General features: G+C 44.7%; 1 protein-coding gene across 3 annotated transcripts in view; it reads left to right on the top strand.

The window, feature by feature from the left end:
- The window catches only part of CA6 (carbonic anhydrase 6), a 165008-nt gene that overhangs the window by 126848 nt on the left and 11370 nt on the right, over nucleotides 1-26790 (top strand). For all 3 annotated transcript variants that reach the window (XM_065935826.1, XM_065935824.1, XM_065935825.1), the window contains 3 exons: nucleotides 14791-14931; nucleotides 18626-18805; nucleotides 24660-24808. In XM_065935826.1, the coding sequence (XP_065791898.1) occupies nucleotides 14853-14931; nucleotides 18626-18805; nucleotides 24660-24808 (408 nt within the window). In that variant the 5' untranslated portion in view covers nucleotides 14791-14852. The remainder of the gene's footprint in view (nucleotides 1-14790; nucleotides 14932-18625; nucleotides 18806-24659; nucleotides 24809-26790) is intronic.

Here is a 26790-nt window from a genome sequence, read left to right as displayed (position 1 = left end):
ATTTTTTGAGGAGTTTCTATCATAAATGGGTGCTGAATTTTGTCAAAGGTTTTTTCTGTATCTATTGAAATTATCATATGACTTTTTGTCTTTCAGTTTGTTAATATGTGTATCACATTGATTGATTTGCTTGTATTGAAGAATCTTTGCATCCCTGAGATAAACCCAACTTGATCATGGTGTATGATCATTTTAATGTGCTGTTGAAATCCATTTGCTAGAATTTTGTTGAGGATTTTCGCATATATGTTCATCAGTAATATTATGATTTTCTTTTTTGTGTGTTGTCTTCATCTGGTTTGGTATCAGGGTGATAGTGGCCCTGTAGAATGAGTTTGGAAGTGTTTCTTCCTCTGCAATTTTTTGAAAGAGTTTTATAAGGATAGGCATTAACTATTCTCTAAAAGTTTGCTAAAATTCACCTGCGAAGCCCGTTGGCCCTGGGCTTTTGTTTTCTGGGAGATTTTTGATCACAGTTTTGATTTCACTGGTTGTAACTGGCTCATTCATAATTTCTTTTTTTTTTTTTCCTGGTTCAGTCTTGGAAGATTGAGCTTTTCTAAGAATCTCTCCATTTCTTCCAGGTTGTACATTTTATCAACATATAGTTGCTTGTAATAGTCTCTTATGATCATTTGCATTTCTGCATTGTCTGATGTAACCTCTCCTTTTTCATTTCTAATTTTGTAGATTTGACTCTTGTCTTTTTTTCTTGATAAGTCTGGCTAAAATTTGCCAACTTTGCTTGTCTTCTTAAAGAACAAGCTTTTAGTTTTATTAATCTTTTCTATTGCTTCCTTCATTTCTTTTTCATCTATTTCTGCTTTGATCTTTATGATTTCTTACCTTCTAATTTTGTTGTTGTTGTTCTTTTTCCAGTTGTTTTAGGTGTAAAGTTAGGCTGCCTGTTCAATGTTTTTCTTGTTTCTTGAGGTAGGATTGTATTGCTCTTAACTTCCCTCTTAGAACTGCTTTTGCTGCACTTGATAGGTTTTGAGTTGTGTTTTCTTTGTCAATTGTTTCTAGGAATATTTTATTTCCCTTTTGAAATCAAAAGGGATTTTTTATTTCAGTAACCTGTTTGTTATTTAGAAATGTATTGTCTAATCTCCATGTGTTTGTGTTTTTTACGATTTCTTTTCCCCTGTACTTGATATCCAGTCTCATAACATTGTGGTCAGAAAAGATGCTTGATACGATTTCAATTTTCTCAGATTTACTGAGGCTTGATTTGTGACCCCAGATGTGATCTGTCCTGGAGAATGTTCCTTGTGCACTTGAGAAGAAAGTGTATTCTTCTGCATTTGGATGGAATGTCCTGAAGATATTAGTTAGATTCACCTTCATAATGTGTCATTTAAGGTTTGTGTTTCCTTATTAATTTTCTGTTTTAATGATCAAGTCACTGGTGTAAGTGGGGTGTTAAAGTCCCCTATTATTATTGTGTTACTGTCAATTTCTCCTTTTATATCTGTTAGTGTTTGTATTGAGGTGTGCCTATGTTGAGTGCATAAATATTTATAATTGTTATGTCTTCTTTTTGGATTGATCCTTTGATCATTATGCGGTGTCCTTCCTAATCTCTTGTAATATTCTTTATTTTAAGGTCTATTTTGTCTGATATGAGGATTGCTACTTTGACTTTCTTTTGATTTCCATTTACATGGAATATCTTTTTCTATCCTCTCACTTTCAATCTGTTTGTGTCTCTAGGTCTGAAGTGGATCTCTTGTAGACAGCATATATATGGGTCTTGTTTTTGTAACCATTCAACCAGTCTGTGTCTTTTGGTTGAAGTGTTTAATCCATTTACATTTAAAGTAATTGTTGATATATATGTTCCTGTTGCCGTTTTCTTAATTGCTTGGGTTTGTTTTTATAGGTCTTTTTCTTCCCTTGTGTTTCCTGTTTATAGAAGTCCCTTTAACATTTATTGTAAGGCTGGTTTAATGGTACTAAATTCTCTTATCTTTTGCTTGTCTGTAAAGCTTTTGATTTATCCATCAATTTTTAATGAATTCTTTAATTCATTAGAGTAGAGTAATCTTGGTTGTAGATTTTTCCTTTTCAGTACTTTAAATATATCCTTCCATTCCCTTCTGGCTTGCAGAGTTTCTGCTGAAAGATCAGCTTTTAATTGTATGGGGTTTCCCTTGTATGTTACTTGTTGCTTTTCCCTTGCTGGTTTTAATATTCTTTCTTTGTGTTTAATTTTTGTTAGTTTGATTATTATGTGTCTTCATGTGTTTCTCCTCAGGTTTATCCTCTATGGGACTCTCTGCCCTTCTTGAACTTGATTGACTATTTCCTTTTCCATGCTGGGGAAATTTTTGACTATAATCTCTTCAAAAATTTTTTCATATGCTTTCTTTTTCTCTTCTTCTTCTGGAACCCCTATAATTTGAATGTTGGTGTGTTTGATATTACCCAGAGGTTTCTGAGACTATCCTCAGTTCTTTTCATTTTTTTCCCTTTATTCTGCTTTTCAGCAGTTATTTCCACCATTCTATCTTCCAGCTCACTTATCTGTTCTTTTGCCTCAGATATTCTGCTATTGATTCCTTCTAGAGTATTTTTAATTTCAGTAATTGTGTTGTTCATCTCTGTTTGTTTATTCCTTATTTCTTCTAGGTCCTTGTTAAATGTGTTAATTGATTCCTGAATTTTCTCCATTCTGTTTTTGAGGTTTTGGATCACCTATACTATCATTACTCTGAATTCTTTTTCAGTTAATTTGCCAATTTCCTCTTCATTTATTTGGACTTGTGTGTTTCTAGGCTGTTCCTTCATTTGTGCAATATTTCTCTGCCTTTTCATTTTTTTTTTAAATAAAAAGTTTTATTGGAGAAAAATAGAACCACCACGTACACAGGGAAAAGAGCACAAGAATTCAACTGATACAGAACTGAAAGTCGCAACTACCCAATGTTGTTTGCGATTACTTTTCAATTTCTTAAATGGCTTCCCTCAATTTTTTAAATAGCCTTGCCAATTTTCAGCTGAAATAGAATCAAGTTTTCAAAAAATTAAGAGCCTCAGCAAAGGGACCAGCTTTTAAGATAACAAACGTGACACCAAGAGTCTCCTAATAGGACCAATTCTACCGAAAAATTCCTGAAGCACATAACTACTGAGTCTGGTAGAACAGTAGCTCAGAGACCATCAAGGATTAGTTAGAACACTGACTCAAGATGGTCCAGTATGCAGAGAGGACAAACAAAAAAGCTGCATTTCCCTGTCAGATGAGTTCACGTAAGAAAACCAAGGAGGTGCTAAGAAAATACAGGCAATGACTGCTCAAAATAATTAAGAAGGCATTCTAAACACCACATATTATTAGAAAACAGTGTGTAAAGTGATGCAATTAGAAAACAGGCAACTTAAAAAAAAATATGGTCACAGGTCTTTGAGAACTCAAGAAAACAATCAATAGCAAACACAAGAGCTGAAAGTCTTCTCAGCTGAGGGTTGAAAGTGAAAGTGAAAGTGAAGTCGCTCAGTCATATCTGACTCTTTGCGACCCGGTGGACTGTAGCCCACCGGGCTCCTCCGTCCATGGGTTCTCCAGGCAAGAATACTGGAGTGGGTTGCCATTTCCTTCTCCTCATTTTTTTTTTAAACTTATTGTGTCTGAGGTCTCCTTTTCCTAGGTTTTAAGATCAAGTTCTTTCTTCCTTTGTCTGCTGGTAAGGTTGGTCCAGTGATGTAGACTGTGACATGTGCTTATGTTCTGGTGGAAAAGGTGAGGTGTTCTTTTTTTTTAACCTCTGATGGACAGAGCTGTGTGAGGTGGTAATCCTATATGCTGATGATTAAGCTTGTATTTTTGCCTTTGTTGTTTGGGTAAGGTGTCCTCACTGAGTGCTGCAGGCAGTTGGGGATACCAGATTTTGTATAATGTGGATGCCTATGTGGGAGTTCTTGGTAATTAATACACCCTAGGGTTAGGAGTTCTCTGGCAATCTAGGGTCTTGGAGTCAGCACTCCTACTCCAAAGGCTCAGGGCCCAATTTCTGGCCAGGGAATGGAGATTCCACAGGTGGTTTGTTATGGGATTAAAGGGGATTAAAACAAACACGCAAAAAGAAAAAACAAAAGGCAAACCCCAAACAAATGGCAAATACAAAATCAGGCAAATAATAGCAAAAACAGTGAAATATACACACAGCCATATACAACATTAGAAAAAAACATAACAATCTCCCCCACCAAAAAAAAGTACAATAGATTGGCCCAAAAAGCAAAAGAAACAAAAAATGATATCAACCAGTTAAAAATGAAACTAATAGCACAAACTGGAAAACAAAACCAAATCAAGGTGCCAACTGGGGAATAAAGCAATGAAAACAAAACAAACAAACATGGTGGGAAAAAAAAGAAAAGATACAAAGTTAAATAGAGATAGATAAAGAAAATTTACATATATTAAAGAATAACTGCAATAGGAAAAGCAAACAAAAGAAAAAATGTAGAAAAAGACAATAAAATTTAAAAAATTTAAATAAAAAAAGGGAAGCCCCACAAAATAGCAAAAGGCTAACGCAGAGGCAGAAGTATATAAAAGAAATAAAAAATGTGATTGAAAAAACATTCTCAAAAACTTAAATAGATTTAATAGTACTAATAAAATCAACAACTACAGCAACAGAGGGGGAAAAAATTAAAAAAAAAAAAAAATCCGGAAGCAACTACAGAACTAGTCAACATAAAAGAATAATAAATGTTTTTCTTGAATCTCAGCTGTCAGCATCCTTTCCCTTGCTGTGAGTCACACTCCACCTCGCCTCCTTAGGATGCCCTCCAATAGTGGGCTGATCTCTGGACCTGCTGTGGGGGCTGCTCAGACTCTAATCTGGTTCTACTCCTGTGTGTTCTTGCCTCCAGTGCCCACACCTGCCAGAACTATTGCATATTCTTTTGTGGGAGCTCTCATTGTCCTTTTATATAGTCCATAGACACAGAGTCTGCCTAGTTGATCATGTGGACTTAATCTGCAGCTTGAGCAGCTGGTGGAAAGGTTTTGGGTCCTCTTCCTTAGCCACACTGCCCCTGGGTTTCTATTGTGGTTTTATCTCCACCTCTGCATGTGAGTGTCCACAGGGCTTTGCTCCTGAGGCTTCCCTGGAGGACTTGGGTCTGCCCCAATGAGGCCCAGGTGTGGCGGTGGCATAGCTGCTTGGTTCACAGGGGCTCTGGTAAGCACCAGGTACTCAGGGGAGTCAGTGGCTAGGTCAGCAGGAAATATGGTGCTCTTAGGGTTTTTTGTAGCCTCTGGCAGCTCTGTTCCAGTGGGGATCAAGTGTGAATGTGGTGGGGTTTCTTGGATTGTGGGGATCCCAGCAGTGCCAGGTATTCAGGGGAGCCAGTGGGTATTGTCATGAGATATGGCACTAATAGGGCTTTTTCTAGCCTCTGGCTGCTTTGCACCAGTGAGAATTGAGCACGGAGGTGGCGCAGCTGCTTGGATCTTGGGAACCCTGATGGTACCAAGTCTGTATCCTGGGGACCCTGATGGTGCCAAGTCTGTTTGTATCCTGGGGACTGTGGCAGTGCCAAGTGTGCACCAACCGCCTTAGCCTCAGGAGCTGTAACCCTATCAGAGTCCTCTAGGCTCTGGCAGCTGGCAATCAGAGGGCCTCTTTGACTGATCCTTCTCTGCTGCCTGGTGCATCAGGTGCTTAAAGGGACAGCCTCTCTGGGGTCTTCATTGTTCAGCTACTGGTGCTGGTGTGTGGGGAGAGAGAGGCTACAGTAATGGTTCCACCCACTGCACTTGACTCAGCAGTATTGCCCTGCCTCCAGTGGCTACCTAGTTTTCCTCCACAGACATTTTCCATGTGATCTACCCCCTCATGCCCCCTCGGGCTGCCTCCACACAATCAGTAGCAGACCTTGCCCTGGGACTGCTCTCCAATCCCTACACATCAGCTCCCAGCCACTATGCTTTTTAGAGGACTTGCATCCTTGTCTGGGGTACATATGGCTGTGGCAAGGACTCTCTGTGTGATTCTTATTCCATTCAGACTGCCACAAATCAGCTGCTTCACTCTCAGCCTCAGATGCTTTTTCTCTGTCCTGGACAGTTGCCCCGATGTGAGGATCTGACCCCTGTTTCAGTTCCCCCACCCTCCAAGTGCAGGTCCAGTCCTGCTCAATCTCCTCTTCTCCCTCTGCTTCCTTCATCCTAGTGAATTTTTCATGTTCTATATATTCTTTTCCAGTGGTCAGGTACTCCTGCCTGCTCTCTGCTGGTGTTCTGCAAGATCTTTTGTCTCTGAAGCTGTATTCTTGATGTATCTGTGGAGAGAGATATACTCCACATCTGCCTACTCCTCCACCATCTTATTCTCCCTTGCTGTTTCCTTCTGCAGGGAATCTTCTCAACCCTGGGATTGAACCTGTGTCTCCTGCATTGGCAAACAGATTCTTTACCACTGAGCCACCAGGGAAGTCCCTGGCAATTGTATTGGGTTGGTCAAAAAGTTTCTTTGGGTTTTTCCATAACATCGTACCGAAAACCCTGAGTGAAATTTTTGGCCAAGCCAATGTATTCTCCTGACAGATCAGCTGTTGTCCATCTTGTTTTCCTGTAGTCCTCTCCATTTCTGGTATATTTCATGGCGTTGTGGATTTGTTTTGCTGTTCTTTAAAGTTTAAATCCCATTTTTAGCCACTCATGGTTTAATTTAATTTGATAGTCCCCTGAACCTTTGTGGTAGGCTGAACAAGTGCTCCCCTCAAAGATGTCCACATCCTCATCCCCAGAACCTGTCAAAGGTACAAAAAAGAATTGCAGGTGTGATTAACTTAAAGATTTTGAGATAGGGAGATGATCCTGGATTACCTGGGTGAACCCTAAATGTGATCACAAGAATCCTCGTAAAAGGGAAGCTAGAAGATCAAATGAAGAAGTAGGAGATGTGATGACGGAAGGGAGAGATCGGTGGGATTCAAGGAAGAAGCTGTGCGCCAAGTAGTGTAGGCAGCCTCGGGAGCTGAAAAGTAGGAGGTTCAGATTCTCCCTTGAAGTTCTAGAATGAACCAGCTCTGCCAACACCTTGACTTCAGCCCGGGCAGAGCAATTTTGGATTTCTGAGCTCCAGATCTGTAAGAGAAAAACATCTTGTTTTGAGTAATTTGTGGTAATTTGTTACAGTGGTGACAGGAAATGAATAATCTACTTGTGAAACCAGTCTCTTGGGTGTAAGGGGAGGGTTAGGACTCGGTATAGATCTGGAATTACTTATTGACCAGTTCAGGGTGGAGCTGGAAGCACACAAACCTGTCCTACAGAAATAGACCAGAGGAGAAGTACATAAAAGGGCTTGAAGCAAGACCTGGCCCAAGTGTCTTCCAAGCAGCTGAAGAGACAGCCAGCAGGAGAGGTTAATGGGACTTCCAACTCCAACAGGTCCTACGGTGAGTTTGCACAGACAAGAGCCACAAAATGGGGATGGAAGTCTGAGCAGTAAATATTTTTAGATATTGGATCCTATCTTGCTTGCATGTGTATGTGCTTGCTAAATCTCTTCTGTCGTGTCTGACTCTTTGCGACCTTATGGACCATAGCTTACCAGGGTTCTCTGTCCATGGTGTGAGGGTAACAGGTAGGAAGGCCAGGGGTCTCCAAACAGACGAAATAGGCTGCAAGTGTCAGACATTTTTCTCTCTCTTAAGCGGCAGGAGGAAACAAACTAGCGATAATTTTTTCCTTCTCTATACAAATTTAAAGGGAGGTTTCTCTTAAAATACTGTGTTGCCATAATGACACCTGGTTCCATCTGAAGTTAATAATTCTCAAACCTTGAGTCAACCTATGCATTTTTCTCACAGAAATGTTTGTCTTAAGTTATGTTAATGTACTATGCATTTACCCCAGACTCTGTCTTCAAGTTGGTTCCACCTAATGGCTCAGAACCTACTTGACAAACCATTATGTTATACTCAGACATTGTTTCCCTAATCTATGTAAACAAAACTATTTGTATGGTAATCTGCCCTTCTACAAGATTCAAGTCAATCGTTTTATGGCCCGGGATGACTCCTCTGATGCCAAGATTATCCCAAAATACCTCTTATGGATGAGGGGCCTAGTGCCATTCTGAGTTTTAAGACAGTCCTTTCTTTCATTAACAAACTGCTAGTGACTATATGGAGAAGGCAGTGGCAACCCACTCCAGTACTCTTGCCTGGAAAATCCCATGGACGGAGCATCCTGGTAGGCTGTAGTCCATGGGGTCGCTAAGAATTGGACACGACTGAGCGACTTCATTTTCCCTTTTCACTTTCATGCATTGCAGAAGGAAATGGCAAATCACTCCAGCGTTCTTGCCTGGAGAATCCCAGGGACGGGGGAGCCTAGTGGGTTGCCGTCTATGGGGTCGCACAGAGTTGGACACGACTGAAGGAACTTAGCAGCAGCAGTGACTATATAACATCCAGTTGAAGAATAGGAGGGGGGTACTCTTTCTACCCCCTTCTGATGCCTATATCAGAAGCTTTCTCTATCTCCTTTATACGTTAATAAAACTTTATTACACAAAAGCTCTGAGTGATCAAGCCTCATCTCTGGCCCTGGGTTAAATTCTTCTCCTCCAGAGGCCAAGAATCCTGGCATCTTTTTGTGGTTCAGCAACAACGTTTCAGTGGGATTTTCCATGCAAGAATACTGGAGTATGTTGCCATGCCCTCCTTCAGGGGATCTTCCCAACCCAGGGATTGAACCCATAAATCTCATGTCTCCTGCATTGGAAGACAGGTTCTTTGCCACTAGCACCACCCAGGAAGCTCTCTATTTTGCTTATTCCCATGTTAATAATGGAGAAGAGAATCTCCACAAGGGTTTTGGTCTGGATTTTTTTTTTAATATTTATTTATTTGTCTGATGGGTCTTAGTTGCAGCACATGGGAATCTTCATGTGTCATGTGAGATTTTTTGTCGTGCTACACAGACTCTCCAGTTGTGGCACGTAGGTTCAGTAGTTACAGCATGTGGACTTAGCTGCTTCCTTGCGTGTGGGATCTTAGTTACTTGATCAGAGATCAAATCTGTGTCCCCTGCATTGCAAGGTGGACTCTTGACCACCACACTGCCAGGGAAGTCCTAGTCTGGGTGTTTTTTGATGTGGGTTACTGGTACCCAGTAAGGAAGAAGGATAGATACAATGTAAGAAAATGCCTGCTGGTAGACGAAACAGTAGGTGCTGAATTCTAGGAGGACAGATGAAACTGGAGGTTCCCTGTAAGACTGGGGAATTCATCCACCAAGAGGCTGGGGAAAGAACTCATAGGCCTCGCTGAATCAGGGCTAGATGTGGTCGAATATTCTGCAAGTAGGTTATTTAGCTTGACAGGTTAGTAATGCTTCACTTACATGGGTATAACCAAAAGTCAGAAAGGATATAAACATTTCATGAGTAGCCAAAATGAATATTTCAGTGTTTGCATTCTTTGGTTTTACAACAGCCTCAGTGCTCTTGGTTCAGCTGTCTCCATTCTTCTTGTGCATGTAATTCTAAGGAGTGTAATTATCTGATCGCTGACCAACTAGATAAAAAGCAGCAAGAAGCCAGGAAGTGAGGGTACCAAATGGACAATTGAGAAGCAACAGCTGACAGCCTATGTTATAGGTTGTCATTGTTGTTCAGTCGCTAAGTTGTGTCCATGTCATTGCAATCGCACTGATTGTAGCCTGCCAAGCTCCTCTGTCCATGGGGTTTTCCAGGCAAGAATACTGGAGTGAGTTGTCATTTCCTTCTCCAGGGGATCTTCCCAGACCAGGGATCAAACCCATGTCTCAAGCATTGGCAGGTAAATTATTTTACTTCTGAGCCACCAGTAGGGAAGCATTAACTATTAAAAAGTGAACATACACATTGGTACCTCCAGATGCTCCAGCCTCCCAGCCTTTCCCCCAGCACTTCCAAACCTCTTTATAATCTATCAACTAAAGAGTTAACTTCTAGCAGAGCAGAGTCCTCCAGACCCTGCCTTAGCACCAAGTCTCATCTCTGTATCAATTGGTCTTCTATTGTTGTTACTGAATGGCTAAGTCATGTTCAACTCTTTGCAACCTCATAGACTGCAACAAGCCAAGCTTTCCTGCCCTTTACTATCTCCCAGAGTTTGGTCAAATTCACGTCCATTGAGTCAATGATGCTATTTAACCATCTCATCCTCTACTGCCCTCTTCTCCTCTTGCCCTCAGTCTTTCCCAGTATCAAGGTCTTTTCCAATGAGTTGGCTCTTCGCATCAGGTGGCCAAAGTATTGCAGCTTCAGCTTCAGCTTCAGCATCAGTCCTTCCAATGAATATTTCCTTTAGGATTGACTGGTTTGATCTCTTTGCAGTCCAAGGGACTCTCAAGAGTCTTCTCCAGCACCACAGTTTGAAGACATCGGTTCTTCAGTGCTCAGTCTTCTTTATGGTCCAGCTCTCACGTCCATACATGACTACTGGAAAAGCCGTAGCTTTTACTATACTGCCTTCTGTATGTTACATGCCTTCTGTATGTTAATAATTTGACTATTTTACCCATGAACATGGGTGTACATTGCTTTAATAATTGAGAGATGAAATTCCTCTCTCAACATCTAAAACAAGAAATCCTAAAGTGTAACAGTTAGGGTTGTTTCATGTAGGGAGAGGACTCATATAATTATAGGCCCACTGGGCATAAATACATTATGATAAAGGATAATAATTGATATTTAAATTAGTGGGTCTTGGTCATTAAGAAAAGTTTAATTGCGTTCAGCTTGACCTACTGCAGACAACAGACAAGAGCATGGTACACCTTAAAAGTTTTAATCCAAAGTGGACTAAGCATCTTAGAGGTGCTTATATAGAATTGAACCTTTACTTATTTAGACAACTAACTTGTTGAGAATGAGTCAGTCTTCAGGATTCCAGAGCTGGAACTCCTAAATGAAACAGAACAATGGCCTGTCTGTATTACTTACAGCCAAAATGTATGTGTTCTTGTGTAACCAAATTCATCTTTCCCTGCCAGTCCTGTGCAAACCCGAGCTTTGGCTCCCCTGGGATGACAGTACTTCCCTGTTTATGTGGGCTGATAGTATTTCCCCATACACCCGGGCTTATCACCCCTCCCTGCTCGCCTGGACCGACCATACCTCCTTGTTCACCTGTGTTGATCACTTCTTTCTGCTCACCTGGGCTGATCACCCCTCCCTGCTCATCTGAACTGATCACCCCTCTTTGACCCCTGGACTGATCACCAATCCCTGCTCACCTGGACTGATCACCCCTCCCTGCTCATCTGAACTGATCACCCCTCTTTGCCCCCTGGACTGATCACCCATCCCTGCTCCCCTGGACTGATCACTCCTGTCTGCCCCCTGGACAGATCACCTGTCTCTGCTCCCCTGGCCTGGTCACCCCTCCCTGCCTCCCTGGACTGGTGGTGCTTCCCTGTTTATCTGGGCTGACCGCACCTCACTGCCCTCCCTTTTTCTTTGCCTCAGTGGGTCTCCTTCACGCAGCTGTGGTGACACCAAGGAGAAACAAATCTCCTTTGTCATTTCTGACATTATGTTGTGATTAAAAATGGCATACTTGTCAACTCATCTCAGACAACCACTCAAATCACAGTATCCAGAAAAACAGGAGTTGTGAATAAGACACATCTTTGATGAGCTGGAGATGTGGTTGGATGAAAGAAGAAAAGGCAAGTTCAGAGTCTAATGTGGCACACTATAAAAATCGAAACAATGTGCTTTTCAAATACAGGGCGGAAACATGTTCAAGGTTAATGGAAAATTTTAGGGTCAAAGAAGACAGTGAGCTAGGAAGTAGGCAACAAAAGTGACCTTGACCGATTCTATGTGGATTAGGTCACTGGAGTCTTCTTCACAGCAGAGGGAGGAGACCCAGAATCCCCATCCCTCTCTAGTAAGGTGCCCTCATTAGCAGATGGGACTTGACTAGTCTGATCACTTTATTAACTTAATCATTCACCCTAACCACTTATTCGCAGTGTTAGCCAGTTGTACAGGCTAGTAGTTGGTCAAAGAGACAGAGAAACCTGGGCAAAGCTGCAGGTCTGATGGTTGGATGCATGTTCTGCAGTAGGGTTCCAGGCGAGGGATGTTAACATTACAGATGCCCAAAAGCAACTGTGCACTTACTTCAAAGATTTTGCGGGGCAATAAAAGCACCAGGGCTCTCTCAGGCATCCCAAAGGGCTGACCAGAGAACCACACTTCTCACACACATATGAGAGATGGAGCGTGGGAGCCATTGGAAGCGGCCGACACTCAGGCCAGACCATGTGGCTCCAGGAACCCTCCTTTCTCTGTAGGTCTATTCCCGTCTCCTTTCATTCTCCTTTCTGCCTCCCTCTCTCTGCAATTTCCCCTGTCTTACACTCTGGCTTACTTGAGTTCCTTCTCACCTCGGCAAATCTCCTTGGCTTCTCCACATCAGGATCTTCTGGCTCCCTCCGCAGTTCTCTAATTCCTTCTGTGATTCTTAAGAAAAGAGTTGAGATGGCTCAGTTTTTGTTTTCCTGCCAGTTGGGTATCAGGGCTCCCTGGCATGTCTAAAAGTCCTAAAGTTAGGTGCCCATCTCAGTGTCCTCAGCAGAACTGGGTCTTACAAGGTGGCCCTTTTAGCCAGACCTGGGCTCAGCAGGCTGGGATCTAACTTCCTTAGCAAAGACTGGGCAGTGGGTTTCCTATTTCTGAAAACCTGGAAAGCTGTTTCAGTTGGAGATCGAGTTCTGCATTTTCACCTCTGTTCCCTCCGCAACAGGCTAGGTGACAATGATGTCACTTCCTTTCTCCATAAAATGATAACAACCCTGTTTGCCACATACCAGGTGCTACTCTGAGTATTACATACAGATTTGTTGTTGTATCCTCAGGAGGAGGTTGCTGTTGTTGAGTTGCTCAGTCATGTATAACTCTTTGCGACCCCATGGAATGCAGCACGCCAGGCTTCCCTGTCCTTCACTATCTCCCAGAGTTTGCTCAAACTCATGGCCATCAAGTCAGTAATGCCATCCAACCATCTCATCCTCTGTTGCTCCCTTTTCCTCCTGCTCTCAATCTTTCCCAGCATCAGGGTCTTTTCCAATGAGTCGGCTCTCCACATCAGGTAGCCAAAGTATGGAGTTTCAACTTCAGCATCAGTCCTTTCAATGAATATTCAGGGTTAATTTCCTTTAGGATTGACTGGTTTGATCTCCTTGCATGAGGAAGTACTATCCTTAAGTCTTATTAAACTGAAGGAATGGAGGCAAAGAACAGTTGAGTGACTTGCTGAAGGTCACACAGCTAGTAAGTGGCGGAGCAGAGTTCTGAACTCTGTTGGTCTAGCCACAGAATCCTTTCTCTCCACCAGAGTTAAATCATGCTACTGTACTGCCATTGCAGCATCCCTCAGATTCCAGGGAAAAGTAGGCCATGAGATTAAAGAAGCTGCAGAGGGCGTTAGCTCTGCTCTGCAGAACAGGATGGTCCTTTGTTTCAGGCCAAGAACATTGCTGCCCTTTGCCTGTGTCCTCTCTGAAGGGCATGGGAAGTGCGAGCCTGTCAGCAAGTATAACCTCGAAAATTTCTCTCTCAGCTAATTTCAAGGACTGTTTACCCAAGTGGACACAGGAGGATTAGGCAATTCATTGATCCAGCGTGTTGGATGGGTTTGGGTGTGACCAAGCGCACTGTGGCTGTCAGAGCAAATCCATTCCATAGAGCAGCTCAGACACCCACAGCAGCTGGGCTAACCCAGGACACGTGTTGGGATGTGGCTCATGAGCTGGGACTCAGCATCCACCAGTGATTCAAGAGTTATGATGAGGAACTTCCCTGGTGATCCAGTGGTTAAAACTTTGCCTTCCAACACAGGGGGTGCAGGTTTGATCCCTGGTCTGGGAGTTAAGATCCCATATGCCTTGTGGCCGGAAAACCAAAACATCAAAAAATGGAAGCAATGTTGTAACAAATTCAATAAAGACTTTAAACATGGCCCACATTAAAAAAAAAAAAAAAAAGGCTTAAGAAAAAAAAGAGAATTAGAACAGGACAGCCTGCAGTTGGATCCTTCATTTTATGCTCAAACATGGGGCTTCCCCAGTGGTTCAGCAGATAAAGAATCCACCTGTAATGCAGGAGACAGAAGAAACGTGGGTTTGATCCCTGGGTCAGGAAGATCCCCTGGAGGAGGAAGTGGCAATCCACTCCAGTATTCTTACCAGAGAGAATCCCATGGACAGAGGAGCCTGGTGGGCTACAGTCCACGGAGTCTCAAAAGAGTCAACACGACTGAGCGACTGAGCATGCATGGGGCCCAGGCCATCTCTCCAGCTGTCCGGCTGAGGGCAGCCCTAAGTCTGCGTGAGTGGCAGGTGTCTACTGCTGAGGCAGGCAGGAAATACCACGCAGCATCCGGCTGGGGCTTTAGGCACTGGTGATGCTCCTCACTGGTTCCCTTCCTGGGCCCCGCTTGCCAGGAGCGAGGTCACAGAAAATGCCATTGTTTTGGAAAAACCTCCCCACTCTGCAGCCCTCTGCCTGGGGCCATCTGCTTGGCCTGAGGTAGTCGCTTGTCCACAAAGGCTGCGCTGTGTGACCCTCTGAGTGAGTTTTCATAAATCAGACAGCAGACAACCGAACCCTCAGGCCACGTGGACTCGGTGCTTGTGCCAGAGGTGATGGGGCAGGTGCGCATCACCTGGCCGGGGAAGCGGGTGTGAGGGGCGTGCTGTTTTTCAGTGGGCGCAGCAAAGGGTGGATCAGCCGGCCAGACCCGGTAAATTGTTATTTACAGTTTCTGAGCTTTTAAAAGAGGAGCCTCCGCAGCATCGGCCCTGACTCCAGACTTGCCGCAACATGATGCCTCTGGTCACCCTGCTATCCCTGCTCGTCCTGGGAGCCCAGGCCCAGCACGGGGCCGAGTGGACCTACTCAGGTAAGGCCCAGGGGCGGCACCCACTTCTGAAGCCTGGTCAGTCAGGGGTGACCACATGTGATGACTGTGTGCGGTGCTGTTTGGGGCTCCACATCCCAGGCTGGGGGAGACCTCGGTTACAGAGAGTAGGGCAGAGTTCTCCCCATTTCTGGATCCCTGAATCAACCACAGGGTTTCTGCTTTCCCACTCCTGGTGCTGGCTTGACAACTCACTCAGTGCTTCTGACAGCAAAGCCATTTGCACTCTGTGTAGATAAAAAATAAAGCGGTTATACGGAGTGAAGTAAGTCAGAAAAAGAAAGACAAATACTGTATATTAATGTGTATAGAATCTAGAAAAATGGTACCGATGAACCTATTTGTAGGACATCAAGGGGGATTCCCTGGTGGTTCAGACGGTAAAGAATCTGCCTGCAATGCAGGAGACCGGGGTTTAGTCCCTGGGTTGGGAAGATCCCCAGGAGAAAGAAATGGCTGCCCACTCCAGTATTCTTGCCTGGAAGATTCCATGGACAGAGGAGCCTGGCTGGCTACAGTCCATGGGGTCACAAAAAGTTGGACATGACTGAGCAACTATCACTTTCACTTCAGTAGAGATGGAGGCATAGAGAACAGATTTGTGGACACAGGAAGGGGAAGAAGAGGGTGGGATGAATTGAGAGAATAGCATAGAAACAAACACATTACCATAGGTAAAATACATTGCCAGTGGGAATTTCTGTGTGACTCAGGGAGCTCAATCCAGTGCTCTGAGACAACCTAGAGGGGTGGGATAGCGTGAGTGATGGGAGGGCAGTTTAGGAAGGAGGTAACATATGAATGCATGTGTACTAAGTCACTTCAATCATGTCTGATTCATGGACTATAGCCCACCAGGCTCTTCTGTTCAAGGGATTCTCCAGGCAGGAATATTGGAGTGGACAGCCAGGCCCTCCTTCAGGGGTTCTTCCCAACCCAGGAGTCAAACCTCTATCTTTTATGTCTCCTGCATTAGTGGGCAGGTTCTTTACTACTAGCGTCACCTGAGAAGCCCAGACATATGTATACCTATGGCTGATTCATGTTGATGTATGGCAGAAACCAACACAGTATTGTAAAGCAATTATCCTCCAATAGGAAAAAAAAAGTGGTTGAAGGGAGCTCCCTTCTCCCACTGAGAATGTGTGGGATTTGCAAGAACTTTCTTATTGGAAATTCCATGATACACAGTTTATCTAGAACATCTCAATGTGCCGAGAACCCAGTGACCACTACACGGCCTCCAGGCTGACCTCTGTCCGTTGCCTAGCCCTGCTGAGGCCCCAGACTCACATCTTGAACCGGAAAAAAAAAACTCTGATATTTACCACAGGTCCTGGCCCACATGTGAGCCAAAGAGAGGAAGATTGTGGGGTTCAGATAAGAAACACCTCTTCTGTGTGGCAGGAGAAAAAGCACCTGCCTGGTCCTCCTCCTGAATGTCCTGGAGGGAGGCATGGGGCCCAAGAGGATGCTCAGGGCTGCTGGAGTCAGGAGCAAGGAGGTTTTGAACCTGCTTTCTGCACAGTCCTCCCTGGCCTCAGATACTGTGGGGAGTGTCCACCGAGGGTGGATGTGTGTCCTGTTAAGTCAAGGGCAGCAGAGTTAGGGACATCATGGGAAGGTTCAAGAAGACTGGCAGCACAGGGCAGGACAGCCAACTGACCAGTCATTCTGTCTGACCCAGAGGATCCCTCCCTGGCTCAGCGCCATGAGACCCCAGGGTTTCTGCTTGGGCAGGCCCATAGATGATGAGGGTGGCTGTAGTGTAAAGACAAGCAAGGATTCCCACAGTGCAGACTGTCCCTCTCAGCTCAGCATAGCCTGAGACTGTGGCCTTCTGGAAGCCCCAGGAGTCCAGGAAAGCTACCGCAAATACCTCTTGGAAACACTTGAGAAACCCCCATGCTGGCAAAAAGCCTTTTGGCCCGTGAAGGGACTGTGCTCAAGACGTCTGGCCTTGGGACTTCCCTGGGGTCCAGTGGTTAAGATTCTGCACTTCTAATGCAAAGAGCCTGGGTTTGATCCCTGGTCCCAGACCTTAGATCCTGCATGCCATGCAGTGGACCAAAAAACAATTCTGACTTTGATGCTTGCATCTGCCTCTAGGAAAGACTTGCCTACAATTTGGTGTGTATTATTGAATAATGAGGAGAGGAGGAGAAATAAAGAATTGACTTTTTATTGAACCAGGAAACTGTAAAAGGCCTAGATATGATCATCTTTCTCAAAATAACCTGTGGATGACACAGCTGCCCACTGAGGGGGAAAGAGAGCTGGAGTCCCTGTTGCAAACGGGTGAGACCAGACTCCACAACTGATTGAAGGCTGAATCACCCATTACAAAGACTTGGTTTTTTTGTTGTTTTTTTTTGTTTGTTTAATTTTTTGGCTGTGCCACACAGTATGTGGGATCTCAATTCCCAGTCCAGGTATCTAACTGTGGAAGTGCACAGTTTTAACCACTAGACTGTCACTTAACCACTAGAATTCCTATGATTTCTTGCTTTTATCACTCTTTTCTGTGATTAGTAACTACCTTTAAAAAGATAAATTTCCTTTCTTTGACATTTTTTCAACTAATTATTCTAGGTCATCCTTGAACCTGATACTTCCCTTCTTGCCTTAAATCCACAGTGTAGGCACCCGGGTGGTCTTTACAATACTGGGAACCAGTGAACCTGGAGTGGGAAAGAAAAGAGGTGGGAAGGTTCTGCCGTAGGGTGTGGATGGGGCTTTCATAGTGTTGAGGGCTGGGAAAGGGAACTGCACTCAGAAGAAGTGAGGAAAGGCCCTTAAAAGTAACACAGGAAGGCCAAGGCCAAGGCCAAGGAGCCCTCAGGACCATTTATCAGCTATGTGCTGTGCCAAGTTCCTTTAGTCATGTCCGACTCTTTGTGACCCCATGAACTGCAGCCCACAGGCTCCTCTGTCCATGGGATTCTCCAGGCAAGAATACTGGAGTGGGCTGCCATACCCTCCTTCAGGGGATCTTCCCAACCCAGGGATCAAACCTGTGTCTCTTATATCTCCTGCGTTGGCGGGTGGGTTCTTTACCACTAGCACCGTAGCTAGATCCCATATTCATCAGCTGACAGTCACTCGAAGGAAAAACCAAAGCTGGTCTTACAGATAGCCATTGCTTTCAAAATACTAAGTCATGTTCTCAGGGCCAGTGGTTGCAACAGAAAAATTAGGAACCAGCCCCGAAGCCTCCCAGGGTCTGTGAAGCTGATTTACATGCCCTTCCTGCCTCCTTGGGCTTCCCAGATGGCTCAGTGGTAAAGAATCCATCTGCCATTGCAGGAAATGCGGGTTTGATCCCTGGGTCAGGAAGATCCCCTGGAGAAGGAAATGGCAACCCACTCCAGTAATCTTGCCCGGGCAATCCCAGGGATAGAGGAGCCTGGCAGGCTACAGTCCATGGGGTCACAAAAAGTTGCACAACTGAGCAACTAAACAACAACAACAACAACAACAACCCACTGCCTGGAGGCCCTGCCCTGCTTTCTAGAAGGCAGACCTCCAGGCTTGGTCTCAGCCTCTGCCAGCTTCCCTGGCCAGGCCCTGCTGTGAGCTACCAGCTCTGGCCTCTATACTGAGTGAGGTGCCCACAGAGAGGGCCCGGCTGGGCAGCACCTCTCACTGTGACCCCCTTGGCTCTCTCCCATGTCAGAGGGGGCACTGGACGAAGCACACTGGCCTCTGGAGTACCCGGACTGTGGGGGAACAAGACAGTCGCCCATTGACCTGCAGGTGAAGAAAGTTCGGTACAACCCTTCCCTGAGGGCTCTGAACCTCACAGGCTACGGACTCCAGCAGGAGGAGTTCCCTATGACCAACAACGGCCACACGGGTAAGGATGGGCGACAGACCAGCTTCTGTCCCTTGGGGGGTAGTGGGGGAAGCGGGCGGTGGGGGAGGCTGGCAGGGCTGCCCAGAGCTAGACACGCCGAGATGCAGAGTGTGGCCTGGGGGCTGCAGGTGTTGAGTCCTGGCACTTCGTTCCAGACAGCACAGAGTCTGTCTGTAGACTCGGTTCCCCACTCACTTCTTCATTCTGCACTGGCCTCTCTCCAAGCCCACTCTGACCCAACCAGAGGGAAATTCAGCGGACAGAGAGGTGATGCAATGAAGCTGCACGACCCACTGTGTGTTCTGTTGATCTGTGCCCTGGTCTGATTGGCCACATTTTCTATGTGTGAAGGTCAGATAGGAAAGGCTGGGTGTTGGTGCCCCTCTATTGTTGAAGTCTAGACTGGACACTTATAAAATCTGGCTATAGGTTGGCACACATCTTTCTCATTTTCACCAAGTGGGCTCGTCTCCTCTAAGCCTCAAGACAAGCCCAGAGGGAGGTTTTTTTTAGGCTGAAACCAGGCACTTTGAGAATCCAAGGGACTTCCAGTCATACAGTCTCTAATGGTCGAGCTGGACCCAGTTCCCAGATGTCTGATTCCTCCACTGTGTCCTCCTTGGAAACATCCCTTTCTACTCCCATTACTGTCCATTTGCATAGGCTTATGGGGGTAAGGTCATAGGACTCAGATTTCCTCTTTGCTCTATTGAGAAAATAAAACCCATTGCTCTTCATGAGGCTGGCGAAGGTAACAGCCCTCAGATACCTATGATTTGGATCACTAACCTCCACAAATAATTCATGAAAGTATCATTTTATCACAAATGTCAAGATTCTGCTTCCAACATCACTCTCTGAAGCATCTGGGAAGTTGGCAGAAGAGTGGGACCTTTTCAGATTGGCTTCTTTCACCTGTTGTGCTGTGCTTTGTCATTCACTCATGTCCGACTCTTTAAGACTCCATGAACTACAGCCCGCCAGGCTCCTCTGTCCATGGGATTCTCCAGGCAAGAATACTGGAGTGGGTTGCCATGCCCTCCTCCAGGGGATCTTCTCAACCCAGGGATCTAATCGGGGTCTCCTACACTGCAGGCAGATTCTTTGACAGCCGAGTTACCAGGAAAGCCCTTCTTTCACCTAGTCATATGCATTGAAGGTTCCTCTATGTCTTTTCACAACTTGATAGCTCCTTTCTTTTTTAGCATTGGATAATATTTCCTTGTCTGGATGCACCAAAGTTCATTTGTCCATTCACCAACTTAAGGACATCTTGGCTGCTTCCAAGATCTAGCAATAACAATAAAGCTGCTATAAACATCAATGAACACCAATATGTAGGTGTTTGTGTGGACATAAGTTTTCCACTCATTTGGGAAAACAGCAAGGAGCATGATCGTTGGATTGTATGGTAAGAGTATGTTTAGTTTTCTAAGGAACTGCTCATCTCTCTTCCAAAGTGACTGCACCGTGTTGCATTCCCACCAGCAATGCATGAGGGTTCCTCTTGCTCCACATGCTTGCCAGCGTTTGGTGGTGTCAGTGTTCTGGATTTTGGTTATTTTCATAGGTGTGTAGTGGCATCTCATGGTTGGTTTAATTTGTATTTCCTTGATGAACTGTGCTGTGGAACATCTTTTCATATGTTTATTTGCCATCTGTGTATCTTCTTTGGGGAGGTATCTGTGATGGTCTCTGGGTTATTTGTCTTATTGTTGAATTTTAAGGGTTCATTGTATATTTGGGATGGCAGTTCTTTATCAGATGTGTCTTGTACAAACATTTCTTCCCAGTCTATGGCTTGTTGTCTAATTCTCTTGATGCTCTCTTTTGCAGAAGTTTTAAATTGTAATCGAGCCCAGCTTATCAATTCTTTCTTCATGAATTGCGTCTTTGGTGTTGTATCTAAAAAGGTACCAAACCCAAAGTTATCTAGATTTTCTCCTATGTTATCTTCTAAGAATTTTATAGTTTTGTACCTTACATTTAGATCTGTGATCTATTTTGCATTAATTTTGGTGAAGGGTATAAGGTCTTTATATAGATTCTTTTTTTTTTTTTTTTGCGTGTGGATGACCAGTTGTTCCAGCACCATTTGTTGAAGGGACTCTCTTTGCTCCATTATATCACCTTTGCCATAGGCTTCCCTAGTGGCTCAGTGGTAAAGAATCCACCTGTCAATGCAGGAGATGAAGGTTCGATTCCTGGGTTGGGATGATCCCATGGAGAAGGAAATGAAAATCCACTTCAGTATTCTTGCTTGGGAAATTTCATGGACAGAGGAGCTGGGCAGGCTATACAGTTCATGGGGGTCACAAAGAATTGGACATGACTCAGCAAGAAAAGAACAATAACATCACCTTTGCTACTTGGTTAAAGATCAGTTGAATATATTTATGGGGGTCTATTTCTGGGCTTTCTTTTCAGTTCACTGATCTATTTGTGTATTCTTCCACCAAGACCACACTGCATTGATTATTGTAGTTTTTTTTTTCTTCCTGGCCTTGTGGAGAAGCATGTGGGATCTTAGATCATGACCAGGGATTGAACCCATGCCCCCTGCAGTCGAAGTGCGGAGTCCTAACCACTGAACTGCCAGGGAAGTCCCTACTGTAGCTTTTTAGTAAGCCTTTTAAAAAAAAAAAAAAATTATTTATTTATTTGGCTGCACTGGATCTTAGTTACTGCATGTGGGATCTAGTTCCCTGACTAGGGATCAAACCCAGGCTCCTGGATGGAGCGTATAGCATCTTAGCCACTGGACCACCAGATGTCCCAACTGTAGCTCTACAATAAGTTTTAAAGTTTGGTATCATTGGTGCTCCAACTTTATTCCCCTTCTTCAACACTGTGTCAGCTATCCTGGTCTTTTGGCTTCTCCATGTGAATGTCAGAATTAGTTTGTTGACATCCACAAGACAATCTGTTGGGGATTTTGTTTGTTTGTTTGTTTGCTTTTTCCTGTTGGTGTTTTGATTGGGACCACACTGAGTCTCTAGGTCATGTTGAGAAGAACTGACATCTGGACAATGACTCTTCCTATCCAGGAATATTGACTACCTCTCCGTTTTTTTATTCTGTGACTACTTTCATCAGAATTTTTCAGTTATCCTCATATAGATCTTGTATATAATTCACTAGATTTATACCTAATTATTTAATTGGGAGGGGAGTGTAATGTAAATGATATTGTGGGGGTTTTGTGGTTTAAAACACAGAATCTAAAAAAAAAAAAAAAACAAAAAAAACACAGAATCTTATTTTCTCACTGTTTTGGAGGGTAGAAGTCCAAGATAAAGTGTCTCAAGGTTAGTTTCTATTTCGAGGCCTTTCTCATTGATTTGTAAATGGTCAATGGGATTGTGTTTTTAATTTCAAATTCTGCTTTATATGTCTATTTTATATTTATATCCTTCCATTTTTATTATTAGATTAGAATACAGATATAAAATTACATTTTATTGAAAACACACTTGGGTATTGAGATAAAGTGCTGCAACAGTTCCTAAAGCTTATTTTCTTCTTTTTAAAAGAGTATTTATTTATTTATTTATTTGACTGCACCAGGTCTTAGTTGCAGCATACAAGATCTTCAGTTGCGGCTTGTGGGATCTAGTTCCAAACCAGGGATTGAACCCAGGGCCCCCTGCATTGGGAGCATAGACCACCAGAGAAGTCCTTCTAAAACTTGTTTTCAGTTTCTCTATTTTGTTGTAGATGTGAGCACAGAAAATGCTCAGATCATGTGGTTTTTCTGTGCTGATAAGAATCTGGTTAAATCAGTTCCAAACAAAGAGGAGTCAGTTCTGGAAGTTAAATCAATTGTCAAAACCCGGAAGGTTCAGCAAATCGATTTTGGGGAGGATGGGTAGTTGGCCTTACCTTTTCAAAAGCAGAGTGATAAGCCCAGTATTGCTGCCATTTTTCAATCTGTCCTGTGCGATCCTGTTGATACAGCTTGAGAACTGAGACATTCTGTCTGCAGGGGATTGTGTTTCTGGGGAAACACTTATTGGGATCTCTGTTACGGCTCGTGTGGTATTAACTGTCCTCAGCTCTGCCGTCTCTGGACACAGAAGACTGAACATTTTCTTTGAAAAACTCTTCCATTTTTCCCATGGGAGCACTGACTTAGAAGCTGGCCACATTTTAAGCACTGAACACAAAACACCTGTTCTGCCAAAGGGCATGTAAAACCTCAGAGGCCCGATTCCTGCCTCCTGGCATATTATGAAGCTGTCATCACAGCTTCCTGCTGCTTCTGGAAGGGAAGAAGGGGGGCATTTGACAGATATCAAATTTCTGATTTTTTTTGGCTACACTTTGTGATGTGTGGGATCTAATTCCTTGACGAGGGATCCAACCCATGCCTCCTGCATGGGAAGTAGAGAGTCTTAACCACTGAACCACCAGGGAAATCCTTAAAGACCTAATATTTGCTCTTTAAGAAAATGTACTTGTTTATAACTATCATTGATGACTTTAAATAGAAAAACCTTATCATCGATGACTAAATAGAAAAACCTTGTTAACAAGACAGATGCCGACTGTCCCTTTCCAAGTCTTAAATTATACTCTCATAGATATTTTTCTTGGTCACTTTTGGGGTCACTCTCCATATCTCTCTTTTGCTTGACTCATTCTGAAATATAGAGATTTCTCTCAGGCCTGAGTCAGTGGAATAAACAAGACAGCTGTCTGACCAGAGTGACTTCCCTGTAGAAAGTCTGTAGGGCCCAAGGCACGAGTTAACCAGAAGACTGAACCATTTTCTGTCGTGAAGAACCTAACATTTGAAACTGTTGATGATTACATCAAATTCAATCCCATGCTGAGAGTCCGCGTGCTCCCTGACATGCCGCAGAATTTGATCTCTTGTCTTCTGAAGACAAGTTGAGGCCTGAAGTGATAATGTCCTGTCCAGGCCTGGTTCTGCCTGGACCTACAAACTGAGTGACTGCAAATCCTTCTACCTCCCTGGGTTGGCTTTTTGGTCCATAAAATAAAAGGATTTCTCTAGCGGTCCAGTAGTTAAGAATCTGTCTGCAAATGCAGGGGACACAGGTTTGATCCCTGGTCTGGGAAAGTTCACAAGCCACGGGAAAGCTAAGCCCAAGCGCCACAACTACAGAGCCTGTGCGCTAGAGCCCAGAAGCTACAACTACTGAAGCCCGCGCGCCCTGGAGCCTGTGCTCCACAACAAGAGAAGCCCCCACGATGAGAAGCGAGCCCACCACAACTAGAGAAAGCCTGAGCAGCAATGAAGACCCAGAGCAGTCCAACAAAACAAAGTGTTGAAACCCTCAGGGATGCAGTGGAATGGGTTGTTAGTTGGGCTGGTTCTAGAAGTCAACATGGGTTGAAGATTTTAACCACATCGTGGAGAAGATAATGACCTCAACTCGGCCTTCCAGGGTATTCACGTCTGGTAGTAAAAGTAATCAAAACAGTCCCAAGAGGCCCCACTTCCTGTTCCCTATCCTATGGGCAAATTCCAAAATTGGCCACAGGTGGAGAGTGGAATTCTGACTTCCACACTCACTAGCCCTATTTCTTCAGGGATAATCAGCTGGACCTCCCCCTTGGTGTCCTGCGCCTGACCTACTGGTCCTGAGTGGGAAGGTGTGTGCCTAGGGACAAGTGCCTGCCCAGCCCAGCTCAGGGCCTGGTCCCCAACCGGCCCTGTGTGCCAGTTGCCTCCTCCCCGGGGGTCACCCTGCCCATGGCAGTCTAGGCCTGTGTATAGCACCAGCTTGCCCCAGGAGTGGGCAGGTGAGCAGGGATGCTGACTCACCTGTGGGCCTGCCCATCCCCGCCCATCCGCACCCTCCCCGCCCCTCGTCTTCTCTTCCAGTGCAGATCAGCCTGCCGTCCACCATGCGCATGACGACCTCCGACGGCACACAGTACGTAGCCAAGCAGATGCACTTCCACTGGGGCGGAGCCTCCTCGGAGATCAGCGGCTCTGAGCACACCATAGATGGGATGCGATACGTAATTGAGGTACCTTCAGGTTCCTCTTTCTTTCAAACCCCGTAGTCATGTTTGTGTTACTTTATTTTTTAAAAAATATTTATTTATTTTTTGGCCGTCCTGTGTCTTTGCCGCCGCGAGGGCTTTTCTCTAGTCTGCCACCCCATGGACTGCAGCCCGCCGGTCTCTGTCCATGCGATTTCCCAGGCAAGAGTACTGGAGTGGGTTGCCATCTCCTCCTCCAGGAGATCTTCCCAACCCAGGGATTGAACCCAGGTCTCCTATGTTGGCAGGTGGATTCTTTACCACTGAGCCGCCTGGGAAGCCCTGTTTTAAGAAATATTTATTTTATTTTTGGCTGTCCTGGGTCTTCACTGCTGCCAGGGCTTGTCTCTAGTTGCAGTGCTTGGGCTTCTCATTGCGGTGGCTTCTCTGTGGAGCCCGACTGTAGGGCACTCAGACTTCCTTAGTGTGGTGTGTGGGCTCAGTAGCTGCAGTTCCTGGGCTATAGTGAATAGGCTCAGTAGTTGTGGCATAAAGGCTTAGTTTGCTCCTCAGCATGTGAGATCTTTCCAGATCAGGGATCAAACCCAGGTTTTCTGCATTGGAGGCAGATTCCTTACTACTGAACCACCAGGGAAGGCCTGTGTAATTTATTTTTAATGTACTATCACTATCATTTTTTGGCGGCTCTTGATGCTTCTAGGCTTTCTCTAGTTGCAGTGAGCGGGGGCTACTCTCCAGTCATGCTGCATGGGATTCTCACTGCGGTGGCTTCTCTTGTTGTGGAGCACGGGCTCCAGGGTGTGCAGGCTTCAGTTGCTGTGCTGCACCGGCTGAGTTGCCCCTTGGCACGTGGGATCTTCCTGGACCAGGGATTGAACTGGTGTCCTCTGCATTGCAAGGCAGATTCTTAACAAGTGGACTACCAGGGAAGCCCTATTTTCTCACTAAAACAGCCAAAAACGCTTTGTGCAGTGGTGAGTCAGGTCACCCTGAGGTTAAATTTATTTTTCGTTCACTCACCACTCATCACTGCTCTGTGCTGGGGGTTCAGGCTGGGTCCCCGCTTTCACGAAGCAGGAGTGTACAGCCCACAGAGGGTGGCAAGCCCTCTTAGGTTTCAGCTGGGTTTCTGTCTGGTAGATCTGCTGGTTTCCTCTCTTGCTTAGGATGGGTGCGTGCCACGTCGCTTTAGTTGTGTCTGACTCTTTGCAACCCCGTGGACCGTAGCACGCCAAGTTCCTCTATCCATAGGATTCTCCAGGCAAGAATACTGGAGTGGGTCACCGAGCCCTCCTCCAGGGGGTCTTCCCGGCTCAGGGATTGACTCGTGTCTCTTAAGGCTCCTGCCTTGGCAAGTGAATTCTTTACCACTAGCGCCACCTGGGAGGCTTCATAAAGAAAGCCTATTGGATTCTACTTCTAAAGAGAGAACTGATGAGACACTACCTAAAAAGATATGGCTAGTGAAGATTATTACTGCTTCGGATGACCACGGGTTTACAGGGGACTTCTGAGGTAAGGGGGCACATGCCCACTCTAGGGAGACCTCAGAAGAACCCTGGCCTCATATGATCTCCTGGACTCTGCCAGCTTGTCTGCCTGGGGGAAGGTGAATTGCCATCACCCCATGAGAGATGCAGGTTTGATCACTGGGTCAAGAAGATCTCCTGGAGGAGGGCATGGCAACCCACTCCAGTATCCTTGCCTGGAGAATGCCATGGACAGAGGAGCCTGGTGGGCTACAGTCTGTGGTGTCACAAAGAGTCAGACATAAGAAAAAAAAGTCAGACATGACTGAAGCAACTTAGCACACAGCACACATAACCCTACTTGTGTTCTTTGCATTCTTGGAGAATTTTTTTTTTTAGGGTCAAAATTTTAATTTAAACTTGATTCACATATTTTATACATTACTCTTTTTTATTGATGTATATATATTATTGAAGTGTAGCTGATTTACAATGTTTCAGGTGTTGAGCAAGAGTATTCAGTTATACATATATACA

This window comes from Muntiacus reevesi, chromosome 5 (assembly GCF_963930625.1).
Source record: "Muntiacus reevesi chromosome 5, mMunRee1.1, whole genome shotgun sequence".
NCBI classification, from domain to species: Eukaryota; Metazoa; Chordata; class Mammalia; order Artiodactyla; family Cervidae; genus Muntiacus; species Muntiacus reevesi.
Note: the sequence above shows the minus strand (reverse complement) of the source record. Positions and strands in the feature narration are given on the sequence as shown.